At 52.4% G+C, this 16,105-nt stretch overlaps 1 protein-coding gene across 1 annotated transcript; it reads left to right on the forward strand.

Moving 5' to 3' along the window:
* The first annotated feature begins 3,554 nt into the window (after positions 1-3,554).
* Positions 3,555-16,097, forward strand: HSH2D (hematopoietic SH2 domain containing). Its single transcript, XM_036302693.1, has 6 exons — positions 3,555-4,235; positions 7,627-7,776; positions 10,333-10,422; positions 11,390-11,555; positions 12,379-12,513; positions 14,212-16,097. Exons 2-6 carry the CDS (start codon positions 7,652-7,654, stop codon positions 14,770-14,772), a joined length of 1,077 nt encoding a protein of 358 aa, XP_036158586.1. The 5' UTR covers positions 3,555-4,235; positions 7,627-7,651; the 3' UTR covers positions 14,773-16,097.
* Positions 16,098-16,105: the final 8 nt, after the last annotated feature.

Below are 16,105 nucleotides of genomic sequence, written 5' to 3' on the forward strand. Positions count from 1 at the left end.
GTTAAAGCTCATTTTAAAGTTCTCGGATTTTATATCCACAGTTCTCTGTGGGTAGACAGATGTGGCCAGGCGTTGGCTGGTAGGTTCGCAGAGGCCTGTTATTTAAAACACAGCCCAGGCCAGCAGTGGCCTCGGGTCTGGACAGGATCAAAGTAGAGGTGGTGTGTTCCCCAGGCTCTGAGACGACACCATTATCCAAAGGCTGACGTGGAAAATAAAGCTTCCTACCCCCACCCCATAGAAAAACAGGAGACCCTGTTCTCTGCCCCATGTGGGTTTCCACGTCCCATGCTGAACCTGCTTGTCAACATTAGCCCCCAATGTCACCAGGTCCTCGCGTCTGGTCTCTGTTGGCGTCCATCTGCCAAGTTGCACACTCAGCTCTGGGACCCCTTTCTCACCTCGGGAGCGTCCTCCTCCCCCACCCCTGCAGTCCTGCTTCCCCTGGCTTCTGGCACATGGCCACCATTTGCCTCTTCTCTAGACTGGCCCCAGTGGGTTTCTTCTCTGTTGGGGTCCCCAAGACCACCCAGGTCACTGGTTCCCTGGGACTCGGCGTGTAGCTAATGTATTACAGCCAAAGGGCACAGGAAAATGGGCTCAGGAAGAGGCACGTGGAGCCGCGGCCAGAGGAAACCAGGCACAAGCTTCCAGGCGTCCTCGGCGTGGGCTCACGCTTTGCCACCCCCGAGCTGTGACAGCTGTGAAGTGTTAGCTGCCAGGGCGCTCCTTGGAGACTCAGCACCCAGGGTTCTATTGGGGCAGGTCCTGGAGGCACCTCGGCGGCGAGGCGTGTTCCAGCACCGCAGCAGCCTGGAGAGCAAGCGGCGTTCAGCATAAACCACATGGTGCAAACATTTAGGCATGGTTGTGAGCCGCTCTTGGTGCCTGGAAGGCTTTATTTCAGCATAGGGAACTTGACCCGCCAAGTTCCTGAATGCCAGCCAATGGCCAGCCTTTGGACGGGCCAGTGACTTCTACTGTGTGCATCCAGCCCAGACACCAGTCTGAGCTCCAGGCCCCGTATAACTCACAGTGCACCATGGACCACGAGCTCCTGCATGCTGTGGCCCTGCCCACCTCTTCCCGTTCCTCTGCCATCCTCCCTGGCTCACCTCACCCCGGCCCGGGTGCCTTACTCTCCTGCTTCACCCCGTGCTCGCCACTGCCCTGGTGCCTTCGCACCTGCTGCACCCTTGGCCTGGCCGTCCTCTGACATCAGCACAGCCCACTTGTGCAGGTCCTGCCCATCCAGGACAGCCTCCCTCCTCCCGCCTCATCATCAGAGCGGCTATGGGAATTCACGTCTCATGGCCAACTTGTCCCCCCCACCCCCACCATGGAAGCTCCACGAGCCTGACTTGCCCACCCGTGACATCCGTGGCAAAGTGGCATGATGGCCACTTCCCCGGAGGGCCACCCACCCCACACGAGCCATGGCAATCCCAATCACCAGCTGGGGCTGCTGGTGGAAAGTCCAGACCTGGGGTCGAGGGGAAGGGGCTTCGGAGTCCCAGCCCTGATCTCCCATTCTGGCCCCCTTCCAGAAGGCCCTCTGGGGACCACTTGTCCATTCAGTTTCCAGTGGTCACTGAGGGTTGGGTGGGGCGGGGGGGATTCTCAGGGGAGGATGTTGGTTTGTGGGAGACCACATCCACCAAGCCGGTTGGGGGATTCAGGCTGCAGTCCTCTGATGGGGCCTCGGGGCCGGGCTGGAGGTGGACTGATAAGGCCCCACGTTCCTGTAGACTGAACACCATGCAAATGATACCCCAATGGCCAGGCTTTCTAACAAGGGGCAGTTGGGCACTTCTGATCCCCTCCCCTCATCACTGAGGCTAGGAGCCGGCTCACTGGGCTGTGGAGGGCATGAAGAATCAGAGTGGTGGAGTGAGTTGCCCAGCCTGGGAGGTCTGGAGCCTAAGCCTGCATCTCCCCCAGCCACACACAAAGGCAGCAGATTAAGTCACAGGGAAGAGTCCTGGTATCATTACTGTCAACTGAGCCCCCTGCTGCCTACCTGAAGGTTGTCTCTCCTATCTGAGGAGCGCTAGTGTCATGTGACTTCACAGATGAAGAAGCAGACCCAGAGAGGTTGAGCAACTCACCCAAGGCCACACAGTGGGTGAGTGAGAAATGGGTTCTTGGTGTTTTCTGCTTGGGGCTGTTAAACCGCAGACTGCAGGCAACCCCCTCCCCCATAGAGCAGGGAGTGGTCAGGGCTCCCAGCTTGAGCCTGCAATGAGGCTATCCAAACCAGCTGGGCCAGGGCGATAGGCCCCCGGGGACCCTGTCCCCCGCCCCTCCAGCTCAGCCATGAGGATCTGGGCCATTTCTGCCTGAAAGGAGGAAGTGGTTTAGCCCGTGTCCCAAGACAGGAAAGGGGGTGCAGCCAGCATATATCTGGGGCTGGCTGATTCGTTAAGAACAGGTTCTCATACTCAAGGGCCCACTATGTGTGTAGTTTTAGTTTTTTTAAATCAGTAAAAAATTAATACAATAATAATGAATATATAATAATGATGCCAATGCTGTAATAAAATATAATTTCAAATGGTTTGGGGTTTTTTGTTGTTGTTAATCCTCACCCAAGGATTGTTTTTTAAATACATTTTTGTTGATTTTAGAGAGGAAGGGAAAAGGAGAGAGAGAGAGAAACAACAATGATGAGAGAGAATCATTGATCGGCTGCCTCCTGCACGCCCCACACTGGGGATCAAGCCTGCAATCCGGACATGTGCCCTGACCGGGAATCAAACCATGACCTCCTGGTTCATAGGTCGACACTCAACCACTGAGCAATTCCAGCTGAGCTCAAGGATATTTTTCCATTGATTTTTAGAGATAGTGGAAGGGAGAGGGGAGAGGGAGAGGGAGAGAGAGAAAGAGAGAGAGAAAGAAACATTGATGTGACAGAGACACATCAATTGGTTGCCTCCCATAGGTGCCCTAAGGGTTGGGGTGGGACAGGTGGGGATGAACCTGCAACCCAGGCACGTGCCATATATATATATATATATATATATATATATATATATATATATATATATATATATTTGATTTTTTACAGAGAGGAAGGGAGAGGGGATAGAGAGTCAGAAACATCCATGAGCCAGCACCGGTTTGGCTCAGGGGATAGAGCGTCGGCCTGCGGACTGAGGGGTCCCGGGTTTGATTCCGGTCGAGGGCATGTGCCTTGGTTGCGGGCACATCCCCAGTGGGGGGCGTGCAGGAGGCAGCTGATCGATGTTTCTCTCTCATCGATGTTTCTAACTCTCTATCCCTGTCCCTTCCTCTCTGTAAAAAAATCAATAAAATATATTTAAAAGAAGAAGAAACATCCATGAGAGAGAAACATCGATCAGCTGCCTCCTGCACACCCCCCACTGGGGATGTGCCCGCAACCAAGGTACATGCCCTTGACCGGAATCGAACCCAGGACCCTTCAGTCTGCAGGCCGACACTCTATCCACTGAGCCAAACCAGCCAGGGCCCAGGCACATGCTTTTAATGAGGAAGTGAACCTATGACCTTTTGGTACATGGGCCGACACTCTAACCATTTAGCCACATCATTCAGGGCTGGGGTTTTTTTACTTTTTTGTTTGTTTTTTTGTTTTGTTTTGTTTTTTTACAAAAGTCAAAATGTGGCCCTGTCTGCACAGTGAGACTCAGACTACCCAGGCTTCATCCTGCCTCAGGCCCTTTGTGCGGCTCCCTCTACCTGATGCATTCTTTCTGCACCTCACCCCCCCCCCCATCAAGTTGGCTCCTACCTGCCCCCCGGTGCCCCTTCAGTCAGGCCCCTTCTGGGGGTTCTGGCAACCTCAGTTCCTGCTTCCGGGCCTGCTGTTCGCTTTGAAACAACATTGACAGTTTCTTACTCTCTTCATTGCTCTGTAGATTGTAGACACTGGGAGGGTGGGGCTTGTGCCTGTCCTGGGGTCTCCTCTCTGTCCCCTCAGGATCTGGCACACATCAGATGCCCAGTAAAGGCTTGTCCAGATCTGAGTGGAGCAAGGGTGCCCCTCCACCTGCAGCTCAGCAGCTTCGTTGGAGTGTGGACAGAGGGGCTCTCCTGGTCCCGCCCCAGGCTCACCTGCTTAAGGAAACAGGAACCGCCTGGGGCCCCGCCCTGCTGACGTGTGGACCCTGAACTGAAACTCAGGCACCTCCAGGCAGCACAGGCACAGCCAGAGCGAGGGCCTCGGCCTCGGCCGCCCAGGGGTCTCCCAGGTATGTTCCCTGGGTGGGGACTCCTCAGTCAGCCACAGGCCCACCTCTGAGGTCCTGGGTGAGGCTGGGCCCCTGAGAGTCTCAGCCCCAAACCAGTCCTAGAAGACAGAGCACAGGGTCCAGGCTGGGCCAGAGGGGGTGACGGGGCTGGCAGAACCAGAGAAGCATGAGCCATCTGTTGGAGGCACCAGGAGGTGACCATTGAAAAATGGAGCTGGAGGTGGGGAAAGAGCAGTTCTGGCAAAGAACAGCAACAGTGTGGAGGGGAAAGAGCACTTGATCGGCCCTAGTTGGTTTGGGTCAGTGGCTAGAGCGTTGGCCTGAGGATGGAAGGGTCCTGGGTTCGATTCCAGTCAAGAGCACAAGCCTGGGTTGGGGCTCGATCCCCAGTAGGGGGCGTGTAGGAGGCAGCCAATCAGTGATTCTCTCCCATCATTGCTGTTTCTATCTCTCCCTCCCTCTCCTTTCCTCTCTGAATCAATAAAAATATATTTTTTAAAAAGAGAGAGAATGTGATCGCTTTGGAGTAGAGCAGAGATGCTGTTAGGGGATGAGGAGGCGGGGAGGCTCCAGGGCCAGGAATTTGAAACGTAGTCTGGCCTCACTCATCACTAAACCATCTAGTCATCAGCACACTGTGCTGATGCTGGGGACCCAGAAAAATCCAAAAGGATCTAGCCTGGGCCTAGACCCTCCCTGGCACCCCTAATATGGGGGAGACAGACCCGACACAGACACTCCAGCTCCATGAGGCAAGGCTAGGCCAGAGGCAAGAATTGTGGGAAAGGTGGGGGACATAGAAGGGTGCCCGGGTTTTGTCCAGGGGAAGAGGCAGGAAAGCTGCATGGAGGAGGGGATATTTTTGCTGGGTCTTGAGGGGTAAGTAGGAGGTCTCCATTACCCCGTAATAGGTCACTACTGGACTCATGGACTTTTATTATAAATACAGGTGTTTTGTGCTGGTCTCTACCAATCAATACCAATATTGTGACTGGATCAGCCCTTGTGGCTCTTATTAGGATTTCAAGATCCCTTGAAGCCACAGTCATCAGGAAACTTTAAACAAAAAATAAGAGGTTTATGTATTACTTAAGGACCTGGAAATTATACAGCATACCTGGGACCACTCAGCGAGGTCAGAGGTAGAGCAAACGTGCACACAGGCAAGTAGCCCAAAGGGTCAATTATTGAAATCAACTGAGATCTCTAAAGCAGTCGTTCTCAACCTTCCTAATGCCGCGACCCTTTAATACAGCTCCTCATGTGGTGGTGACCCCCAATTTCATTGCTATAAATTGAACATAATTAAAGCATAGTGACTAATCACAAAAGTAATATGTAATTATATATGTGTTTGCCGATGGTCTTAGGCGACCCCCGTGAAAAGGCCGTTCGACCCCCAAAGGGGTCGCGATCCACAGGTTGAGAACCGCTGCTCTAAAACAAAGCAGCCGCAGCGGGGGAAGGCAGCTTGGCTCTTCAGCCGCGTGGCTGGCAATGTTTACTGGAGATTGCCATCGATGAAATGGATGCCTCCGCAATCAAAGCTTAAGTCAGGCACTCACGTTACAAAGAAGAAAGAAAAACCCACACGCACTGTCAGGGCTTACACAGCACTAGGTAAATATCATTATCCCCAAGTCGCAGTTGGAAATACAGGCACAGAGAGGTTACGTGGACTTGCCCAAGATCACACAGCAGCTAAGTGGGGGAGCGAGGGTTTGAACCCAGGCTCCGATTGCAGGCTCTTAGCCACTTTGTCACCCTACCTTATTACACATTGCTTAATAGATTCAATTCCACTTGTCCCAGGATTCCTTTGGGTCACTTCCTGAAGGGTGTGTTTGTCATGGGTCTTCTGGCAGGAGGAAGTCAATATTGACCGGGTTGGTCAACAGGGCCCCTCTCCGTGGAAACAATGACCAGGTAACAATGACCTTCTAGAGCAGTGGTTCTCAACCTTCCCAATGCCGCGACCCTTCAATACAGTTCCTCGTATTGTGGTGACCCCCAACCATAAAAATATTTTCGTTGCTACTTCATAACTGTAATGTTGTTACTGTTATGAATTGTCATGGAAATATCTGATATGCAGGATGTATTTTCATTGTTACAAATTGAACATAAAGCATAGTGATTAATCACAAAAACAATATGTAATTATATATCTGTTTTCCGATGGTCTTAGGCGACCCCTGTGAAAGGGTCGTTCGACCCCCAAAGGGGTGGCGACCCACAGGTTGAGAACCGCTGTTCTACAGGGTTGAAAAATTAGATTTGGGGGGGGAGGGCCAGTTTGGGGTGAGTGTGAGGGTTCACCCAGCAGGGCACAGCCCTTTTGCTGGCTTTAACGTCAGACTGTTTTTGCAAATTGGTGCTGGTATTTTTCTCTGTTTTCCAAATTGGTGCTGGTTTTTTTCTCTGTTTTCCAGCTCTGTGTCATTAGCTCACAAAGCCCAGTGGTAACTGAGCCTAAAATTATTGAGAATGGGTGTGAATTAACCATGCACCTGACACATTACAGCTGTGCCATTCATGGCCACCACACCTGGGGGCACTGGTGGCAGAAGCAACTGTTTGGGGCACATCTCTGTGGTGTTTAACACAACCCTGGCAACCCTTTATGGCACCCACTGAGTGACTGCTATTTCTTTCATTCACTCGTCATGTGGACATCTCCACCTCCCACCAGGGACACTGGTAGTTACTTAGTATTTAAATAAATTCAGTTCTTAAATTTAAATACATGTATCTATAAAGAGGATTTTCCAACACTTGCAATAATGAAATAATAATATTCTTATTATTCCCTTTTGTTCTCATTATTTCATTTTTTTTTACTCTGACCTCCTTTTATTCTTATTATTTCATTTTATTCTTTTTTGTTTAGTTAAGTCTCACCTGAAGATTTTTTTTTCATTGGTTTTTAGAGAGAGAGGGAGGGAGGGAGAGAGAGAGAGAGAGAGAGAGAGAGAGAGAGAGAGAGAGATACATCAGTGTGAGAGAGACACATCGATTGGTTGCCTCCTGCATGCGTCCTGACCAGGGCCGGGATAGAACCTGCAACCCAGGTGGTGCCCTTGACAGGGAATCCAACTCCAGACACTCTGTGCCTACGCTCTACCCACTGAGCAACACTGGCCAGGGCTTTCCTTTTATTCTTTTATTCTTATTATCCTTGGAGGATTTTTGGAAGAAAATCGGTAAGTGAACATACATAAAGTGCCAGCACGCAGTAGGTGCTCAAGAAACACAAGCCAGTTTCAAACCGGTTGCTCTGCCCAGCGCGGAGGACTTCTCCAAAGAGGAGGGCGGCACCATGACCTGCGAGAAGCAGATAAAGATGGGAAGTGGACCAGGCCTGACTCTCTCTCCTCCTTCCTGCCCTCAGGTGCCACCGTCCCCCTCAGGAAGCCATGACAGAGGCCAGAAAGCTGCCCCCGCCGCTGCCCCCACGACTGTCCTGGTTCGTGCAAACACAGCTGGGCCAGCTGGCCCAAGGAGGAGTCCCTTCCTGGTTCCATGGTGCCATCTCCAGACAGTGAGGACACACCCACACTTCCCACCCTGCCTTTCACCCTCTTTGTCTGCCCCCACCTGGGCAGGTTTTCACTGTGTGCTCAGCTCACCTACGTTTGTTAAGAGGATGAAAAGGGCTTTGGAGTTTCGGGCTTGAATCTTGTCTCCTCTGGACTTGCTGTGTGCCCTTGGGCAAGTTATTTTCCCTCTCTGGACCTTGGCTTTCTCTATACAAGTGGCCACAAGACAGAACCCCCTCCTTCCCCCCTGCCCCAAACCCCTCACTAGGCCAGGAATCACCAATCAATGACGGCAGGACACAGCCTCAGAATCCTTCTTAACACAGTGCCCCAAGCAGCTCCTCTCAGTCTATCGGGTATATGGCTAACATGCACTTTCTACATTAGGCTGAGCTCTGAGGAGATGAACAAACTCACCTACTTCGCCACCCCAGGGCCCAGCTCTAAATAAATGGTGAAAAGAACATGTATTGCCACCCTTGACATTTAGGAAACTGAGGGAACATTGCAAAAGAAAAAGAGAGACAGAACTCGACATGGTTTCTGAGTTCTGGGGTATGCCAATAAGATACAATATGAGCCATACATTGCAATTTTAAAAATTCTAGTAGCTATATTAAAAGAAGCAAAGAGAAACAATTAATTTTAATCACATCTTTAATCACACAGTATATCCATGATATTATCATTTCAAAAGTAATTAATACCATATAAATCACTCATGAGACAGAATACATACCTCTCTATTTGTACTGCCTTTATTTATTTTTTATTTTTTTAAAATATATTTTACTGATTTTTTTTTTTTACAGGGAGGGAGAGGGATAGAGAGTTAGAAACATCGATGAGAGAGAAACATTGATCAGCTGCCTCCTGCACACTCCCCACTGGGTATGTCCCTGCAACCAAGGCACATGCCCTTGGCCAGAATCGAACCTAGGACCCTTGAGTCCGCAAGCCGACGCTCTATCCACTGAGCCAAACTGGTTAGGGCATGTCTTTATTTTTTATAATTAAAAAAAGGTTTAAGCCGAAACCGGTTTGGCTCAGTGGATAGAGCATCGGACTGCGGACTGAAAGGTCCCAGGTTCGATTCCGGTCAAGGGCATGTTCCTGGGTTGCGGGCACATCCCCAGTAGGTGTGCAGGAGGCAGCTGATCGATGTTTCTCTCTCATCGATGTTTCTAACTCTCTATCTCTCTCCCTTTCTCTCTGTAAAAAATCAATAAAATATATTTTTTTTAAAAAAGGTTTAAATTGCAATTGACATATCATATTATATTAGTTTCAGGTGTACAACATAGTGATTAAACAATTATATAACTTACGAAGTGATCGCCCCAATAAGTCTAGTAACCACCTGACATCATATGTAGTTATTACAATATTTTTGACTATATTTCTTATGCTGTGTACTGAGTCTTTAAAATCTGGTGTGTATTGTATGCTAAAAGCACATCTTGATTCAAACCAGCCACATTTTTTTGTTGTTGTTAATCCTCACCCAAGGATATTTTTTCCATTGATTTTAGAGAGAGTGGAAGGGAGGGGGAGAGACAGAGAAAGAGAAACATCGATGGGGCCGGGGATTGAGCCCCTCAGTCCATGAGCCGATGCTCTAACCATTGAGCAACCGGCCAGGCAAGACCGGCCACATTTTAAGCTCTCAGTAGCCACATGTGGGCAATGGCCCCTGGACTGGACAACAGGGGTCCAAAGGCTCCCCACAGAAGGCCACTCTCTGTGCCACCAGGAAATAGCAATAATGATAGTAATATAGTTCAGGGATGCCGACTCTAAGTCCTTTATATAACTTTTGACTCCTCAAAACCTTAACTACAGTCATTCCCCAGTATCCCTGGGGTTAGTTCTAGGACCCCTCCACGGACAGCAAAATCTGCGGATGCTCAAGTCCCCTCTATAAAATGGTGTAGGTCCAGGCATACAGTCGGCCCTCCACATCCATGGATTCTCAACCTCAGACCAAAAATACTATACAGAGGGCCAGTTTGTGTATTTATTGAAAAAAATCTGCTTGGACCTGGCAGGTCAGTTCAAGGGTCAAGTGTACTAATCGTGAACATTTCGAAAGCTCGCACCATGCGGAAGTTGTCCTGCTGCTCGCATTTTGTCTGTCCTCACATCGGCCCTGGGAGTGAGGGTTTTCTGTCCCCTTGAGGAAGCTCAGGTCAGAAAGGGACTGACCTCACCGGGGTCACACCGTGAATGAACGGCAGAGTTGGGTTTTGAGCTCAAATGCATCTGGAAACAGCTGTTGCTTTGTTGCCTGTCATCCTCAGATCCACCCAAAGGTGCCTTCCTGAGTGGATTCCAGGCATCGGAAGGCCGGCAGGGGCTGTGGGCCCTGGGGCCAAGGTCATCAGAGGCCTTCGCCACCTCTGGGGGGACACCTGAATATTCCAAAGTCTGAAACAACCAAGAAAACAATCTTGTTTTCGGTTGTTGTTCAGTCCTGGAAGGACTGCTACACCAAGGGTCTGGGCAGGACACTGGGCGGCGAGACCTCAGCCATCTCTCACCTGTGTGTGCCTTTCCAGGGACGCAGAGAATTTGCTGGAGTCGCAGCCACTGGGATCCTTTCTCATCAGAGTCAGTCACAGTCACGTGGGCTACACACTCTCCTACAAGTAAGGTCTGGGCTTGGGGACGGGGGCTCCGGGCTTCCTTGGAGGGGGCAAGGGGGGCTTCATATCACGGGTTTCAAGAGCAACTGGTAGGACGTTCTGGACTGATCTGGCTGAAGAGTGAGCAGCTGCAGGTCTGGCTGGATCCAGCAGACTTGGGTCTGTGGTCACTAAGACTGCGTGTCTGAGAACAGGAGCTGCTAGAGGCCTGAGAGTGGCTACTGCCCTTTCCCTAACCACCCACCTCCCTTCTGCCGTCTGCTTGGCAACACTCTGACTCCACTAAGGAGAATGTGTTGGAAACTCAGGGCAGTCCAGCTCCTTGAGGCCTCAAAGCCTGACCCGGCATCCCAGTCAGAGGATTCAGCAGAACAAACTACTTTTTGAAAGAATTCCAGGCCAAAGGAATGAAAAAACAAAACAAAACAAAAAACCCAACGATTCCATTACAGAATTACCCACAGTGGGAAACCCTTAGGACCTGAGTCAAACAGTACGAGGCTCGGCTCTGCTACTTACGCACTGTGGCCTTGAACAAATTACCCAACCTTTCTGTCCCTCCCTCAAAGTCCTCATCTCTAACAGAGGATGCTAAAATTAATTGTCTTGACGTGAGGATTAAAAGCACGTAGTAGGCCATTCGTAAGTGCACCCATTCTTGAATGGAGCGGAGTGCCAGGCACACAGCCTCCAGCGAAAGCCTGACCAGATTTTCATGATCATTTCTATGTTTCATCTTCACAAGAACTCCTGAGGTCAGTCTTCTTCGTAGCCCCATGTTATAGAAGGGGAAACTGAGGCACCGTGCTGTTAGGCACCTACCGAATGTCACATGGCTAATGAGTAGAGAAGCTTACATAGGAACCTGTGAGGTCGGGCTGCAGGCCTGATGCTGCCAGTTCAAGGACTTGCGGGGGGCGGCGGTGAAATGAGGGAGCAGGAGGTCCTAACCCTGGCAGTGTCTCCGCAGAGCCCAAAACTGCTGCCGCCACTTTATGGTGAAGCTCCTGGACGATGGGAGCGTGCTAATCCCCGGGGAGGAGAAGGCCCACGCCTCGCTGGACGCCCTGATCACCTTCCACCAGCAGCGGCCGATGAGGCCACATGGGGAGCTGCTGAAGCTGCCCTGTCCGCAGGTGAGGGTTGGGACCTGGGTGGGCAGTAGTTGTCCTTCCAGGGGCTAAGCCCTCCAGCTCCCCCCAGTCCCCTCAGCCTCTTGTGATTCTGCGTCTGGCCCCCCACGGCCCCACTCCTCCTGGTCCTCGTTTCCCCTCAGGCTGATGTTTTACAAGGTCTCACGTGTGCGAGGTGTAACCCTAGCTCCGTGGTCGGCAAACTGCGGCCCCTTGAGTGTGGCTCTTCCACAGAATACCACGTGCGGGCGCGCATGTACAGTGCGATTGAAACTTCGTGGCCACACTCAAGGGGCCAAAGAGCCGCATGTGGCTCGCGAGCCACAGTTTGCTGACCACTACCCTAGCTGATCTATAGGACTAGCATAAGCCCCGGTGGACGGGCCTGTGCCCTCAGAAGCTGCTGTGGGCAGGGCAGACCTCCTTATAACGGTTTATGGGCAGGGCCTAGGCCCTAGGCCAGGGGTGGGCAAACTTTTTGACTCGAGGGCCACAATGGGTTCTTAAACTGGACCAGAGGGCCGGAACAAAAGCATGGATGGAGTGTTTGTGTGAACTAATATAAATTCAAAGTAAACATCATTACATAAAAGGGTATGGTCTTTTTTTTCAATAGTTTTATTCATTTCAAAAGGGCCGGATCCAGCCCGCGGGCCGTAGTTTGCCCATGGCTGCCCTAGGCCCACAATGCGCTCCGTGGAGCTTGCTTTATTACAGGTTTGTGGGTCAGAGCAGCTCCTGAGCTCCAACTCCCAGGGTCTGGGGACCCCAGCCCCGTCCCTGTCCCCCTCCTTGGGGCTGAGCTGCAGGTCCCCTCTGTCCACAGAAGGATCCAGCAAACGTGGATTACGAGGATCTCTTCCTTTGTTACAACGCACTGGCTGAGGAAGCTGCCAGCCCCGCCCCTGGTCCCAGTGATCATCAGGAACCTTCTTTCCATCCAGTGGCTGCCCCCAAGGAGGTATGTGACAGAAAGCTGGCACCTCCAACCGGGCGGCAGGGGCAGGGGCAGGCGCAGAGGTGGCCAACAGCTGCCATCGGCTTTTAGAATGAAGGTAAGATCCTGTAGCCCCGAGCTTAAAACCTTCCAGTGGTTTCCCAAGGCACCAAGGTTAGAATCCTGGCTGCAATCTCAGTTCTCCTTCTGCCCATCACCAGCCCAGCTTCAAGCAACCTCAGGGTTGCTTTGCCGTATGCTCTGCCCCACATTTCCCAGGCCTGGCTTCTCCCACCCGTTCTTCAAGTGTCTCCCTCCCATTTCCAGACCAAAAGCACTCCCCCAACCACCTTCTCCATCATATCACCCTATTTATTTGCAACAGAGCACTTCTCGAAATTTGAAGTCTTGTTTACTTACAGGTTTTCATGTTTTCTGTCTGCCTACCCGCTCCGTTATCACCACTTAGGGGCGAGGGAGCTGGGGTATTTATCCTCCAAATTCCCTCAGTCATTGGTCAAATACTATTCCTGGGAGATTTGCTTCTCTGGCACTTCTGGTCTGCCATGTGGACACAGTGGGCACTGGTGGCCAGAGAAGGCCCCAGGCAGAGTCCCTGCCGTTGGCATTTGGGAGTGGAGCTGGGAGCAAAGAGGATATGAGTGGGCCTGGCCAGTTTGGCTCAGTGGATAGGACATCGGCCTATGGACTGAAGGGTCCCAGGTTCCATTCCAATCAAGGGCACGTGCCTTGGTTGCAGGCTCCATCCCCGGCACTGGTCAGGGCGTGTACGAAGGCAACCAATCGATGTGCCTCTCTCACATCAATGGTTCTCTCTCTCTCTGTTTCTCCCTCTTCCTTCCACTCTCTCTAAAAAAATAAATGAAAAGTATCCTCAGGTGAACATTAACAAAAACAAAACAAAACAAACAAACAAACAGGATATGGCCCGGCCGGAGTGGCTCAGTGGTTGAGCATCGACCTATGAACCAGGAGGTCACGGTTCGATTCCCAGTCAGGGGCACATGCCTGGGTTGCAAGTTTGATCCCCAGTGTGGGGCGTGCAGGAGGCAGCTGATCAATGATTCTCTCTCATCATTGATGTTTCTGTCTCTCTCTCTTCCTCTCTGAAATCAATAAAAAATGTAAAAAATAAAAATAAAAAGAGCATATGGGTGGGCCATCAACAGCCTCTGCCACACGTGCCAGGCACTTGTCCTGAACGGGGGAGCCCAGGGGTCAGCACACTCCCGCCTGAGGGCCACCTGCCTGCTCGTGTGTGGCCTTCGAGGCCCCGGCCCTCAGAAGCTACGATGGGAGGGACAGTTTTGTGCTTAAATGGTTGAGACAGTTAATAGTTCGCGGCTCGTGGAAATCAGATGAAACTCAGATTTCCGTGTCCATAAAGTTTTATTGGAACCCGGGCCCACTCGCTGGACAGCAGCAGAGCTGAGCAGTGGGACAGACTGAAGGGCCTGCAAAGCGGAAGCTGTTTGCTCCCGGGCCCTTCACAGAAAAGGTTTGCCGACTCCTGTGGAGGGAGTGAAGCAGGTGACAAAAATGGAAAGGGTGGGGCCCGAGATTTGGTTTGGGGGTTCACATGGGGACGTTTCTCGGCCCTGGGGCGTCTGGGTGGAGCCCAGGTCCCAGTTTCGGGGGCAGAGTCGGAGTGCTGGGGGGAGGAGGGGTGCTGGCCCAAGTCTCACCGGCCCTCGGTTTCAGGCCTCTGCAAAGCCAGACTCGCTCCACTGGCAGAAGGAAAGGACGCCGTCTGCAGCGGGGGACAGAGCGCCCGCGGAGGCAGCTGCTTCCTCCTGCCCCCCGAAAGCCCCGCTGGAGGAGGCCTGCCAGAAACTCTGGAGGAACCTCAAGACGCTCCCGCAGACAGGCAAGAAGGTCCATCAGCAGCTGAAATCCCACCTGGCAACCGTGAGCTTGTCATCACTCCGGGACCCCGCGCGATCGGAGGTGACTCACGGCCCAGCGACAGGAGCGGATGATGCGGTCCCCGAGAACATCTACACGGAGCCCTTTGTGGCCACGGCACCCTCAAGCCCCTCACAGCCTCAGGCTCGGAAAGACAGACAGGACTCCTCCAAGAAGGCCTCGAGGTCAGTCAGCTGGAGCGAGGTGACCCCGAAGACCAGGGGTTGGCACCAAGCAGTAGTGAGGGCCCTGTCCTCACAGGTGTCCAAATCAGAGCCCAAGGGCTTGGCAGAACCCCAGGACTGTGTCCCCGAGGAGTACCGCCCACCGCCACCCTTTGCCCCTGGGTACTGCTAGCGAAGAGGTCCGCCCTGGCTCTGGGACCCTGGGTGCCAGGGGCTGCTCACACCTGGACCCCTTGCCTTCCACCCACCAGCCCTCTGGGACTGAGAAATGTAATAGAGACGCTACTTAAGTCTGGCTCTGCAATTGCCAGGGTGGCCTGGTTATGTGAAGAAGAAGAATCAGTTAATAAGTTACAGCAAGGATCTGGGGCACCTACTGTGTGCCAGTCCCACACTGAGACTCTCCGTGTCCATTCTTTCCCTTTACTCCTGCCTCTGAGCAGGCCCATCAGGTAGGCACCTCCTGCACATTTCAAAAAAGAGCCAGATTCCGAGAGGAGGAGAGGCATGGTCAAAGTCTACTGGTCACAGTCTACTGGTGTGAGTGCCAGGGTTGGAAGTCATGTCATTTGGAGTCCTTTTGCCCACAACCCCTGCACCCAGGCTCAGTTCTCCCTTCTGGACACGCCTCCCCCTCCCCCCGCCCACCCCCCTCCAGTTCTCATGCAAATGAAAGAGATGAGACTTGTGGAGGGCTTGGTGCACACCGGCAGTTTTAGGAGAAGCAAATGTGTCCTTTGCTTTAAAAAGGGAGAGGCAGCCCGGGACTGTGGCTGAGGTGGACTCCGCAGGGGGAATCCTGGGTTGCACGGCTGTGTGGCCTTTGGCGAGTCACTAGATCTCTCTGGGCCTATTTCCTCATCTGGAAAATGGGGAGAAGAGTAGGACTGTCCTCTTGTTCAGGACGAAGCAGTAGGATATATGTAAATCCTAGGGCTTTGGTGCACAGTAGGTGCTTTTGGTGCACAGGAGGAGTTTAGGGTGGGAGTGGGCTCCCTAGAAATGCTACACAGTGGGGGAGTCTGGAAGGTCCCTGGGGCTGCTCTCGGTTGCCCCACTCAGAATGACCACTGTTTGGACTGACTGGGGCCACAGATGGGGCCCCTGGGGTGGCCGCTGGTAGAGTGGGTGTGGGGCTCCCCAAATCCACAGACTGTAGAGGTCTGGGATGTGGAGTGAGCTGGCCAGGGGTCAAGTCCTCCTCTGTCCATGACTTGAGGTGTGGTCTTGGGCAAGCCATTCTGTTCCCTCTGAATGAAGTGGGGCTGGTTCTCGGCCAGCCCTGCTGGGATCCAATGAGATGGCAGAGGGGCGGGTGGTTCATAAACTTGAGAGTACTGTGCCCGTCTCAGTGAGTGGCCCTCCTGGCACCCCCGCAGAGGCCTCCCCGGCAGCTTGAATAAATAAGCAAGGAGTTACCCAGCCGGCGTGGCTCAGTGGTTGAGCATCGATCTATGAACCAGGTGGTCATGGTTCAATTCCTAGTCAGGACACATGCCCGGGTT

The sequence above is a fragment of the Myotis myotis genome, unplaced genomic scaffold, assembly GCF_014108235.1.
Source record: "Myotis myotis isolate mMyoMyo1 unplaced genomic scaffold, mMyoMyo1.p scaffold_m19_p_32, whole genome shotgun sequence".
Classification (NCBI taxonomy): Eukaryota; Metazoa; Chordata; class Mammalia; order Chiroptera; family Vespertilionidae; genus Myotis; species Myotis myotis.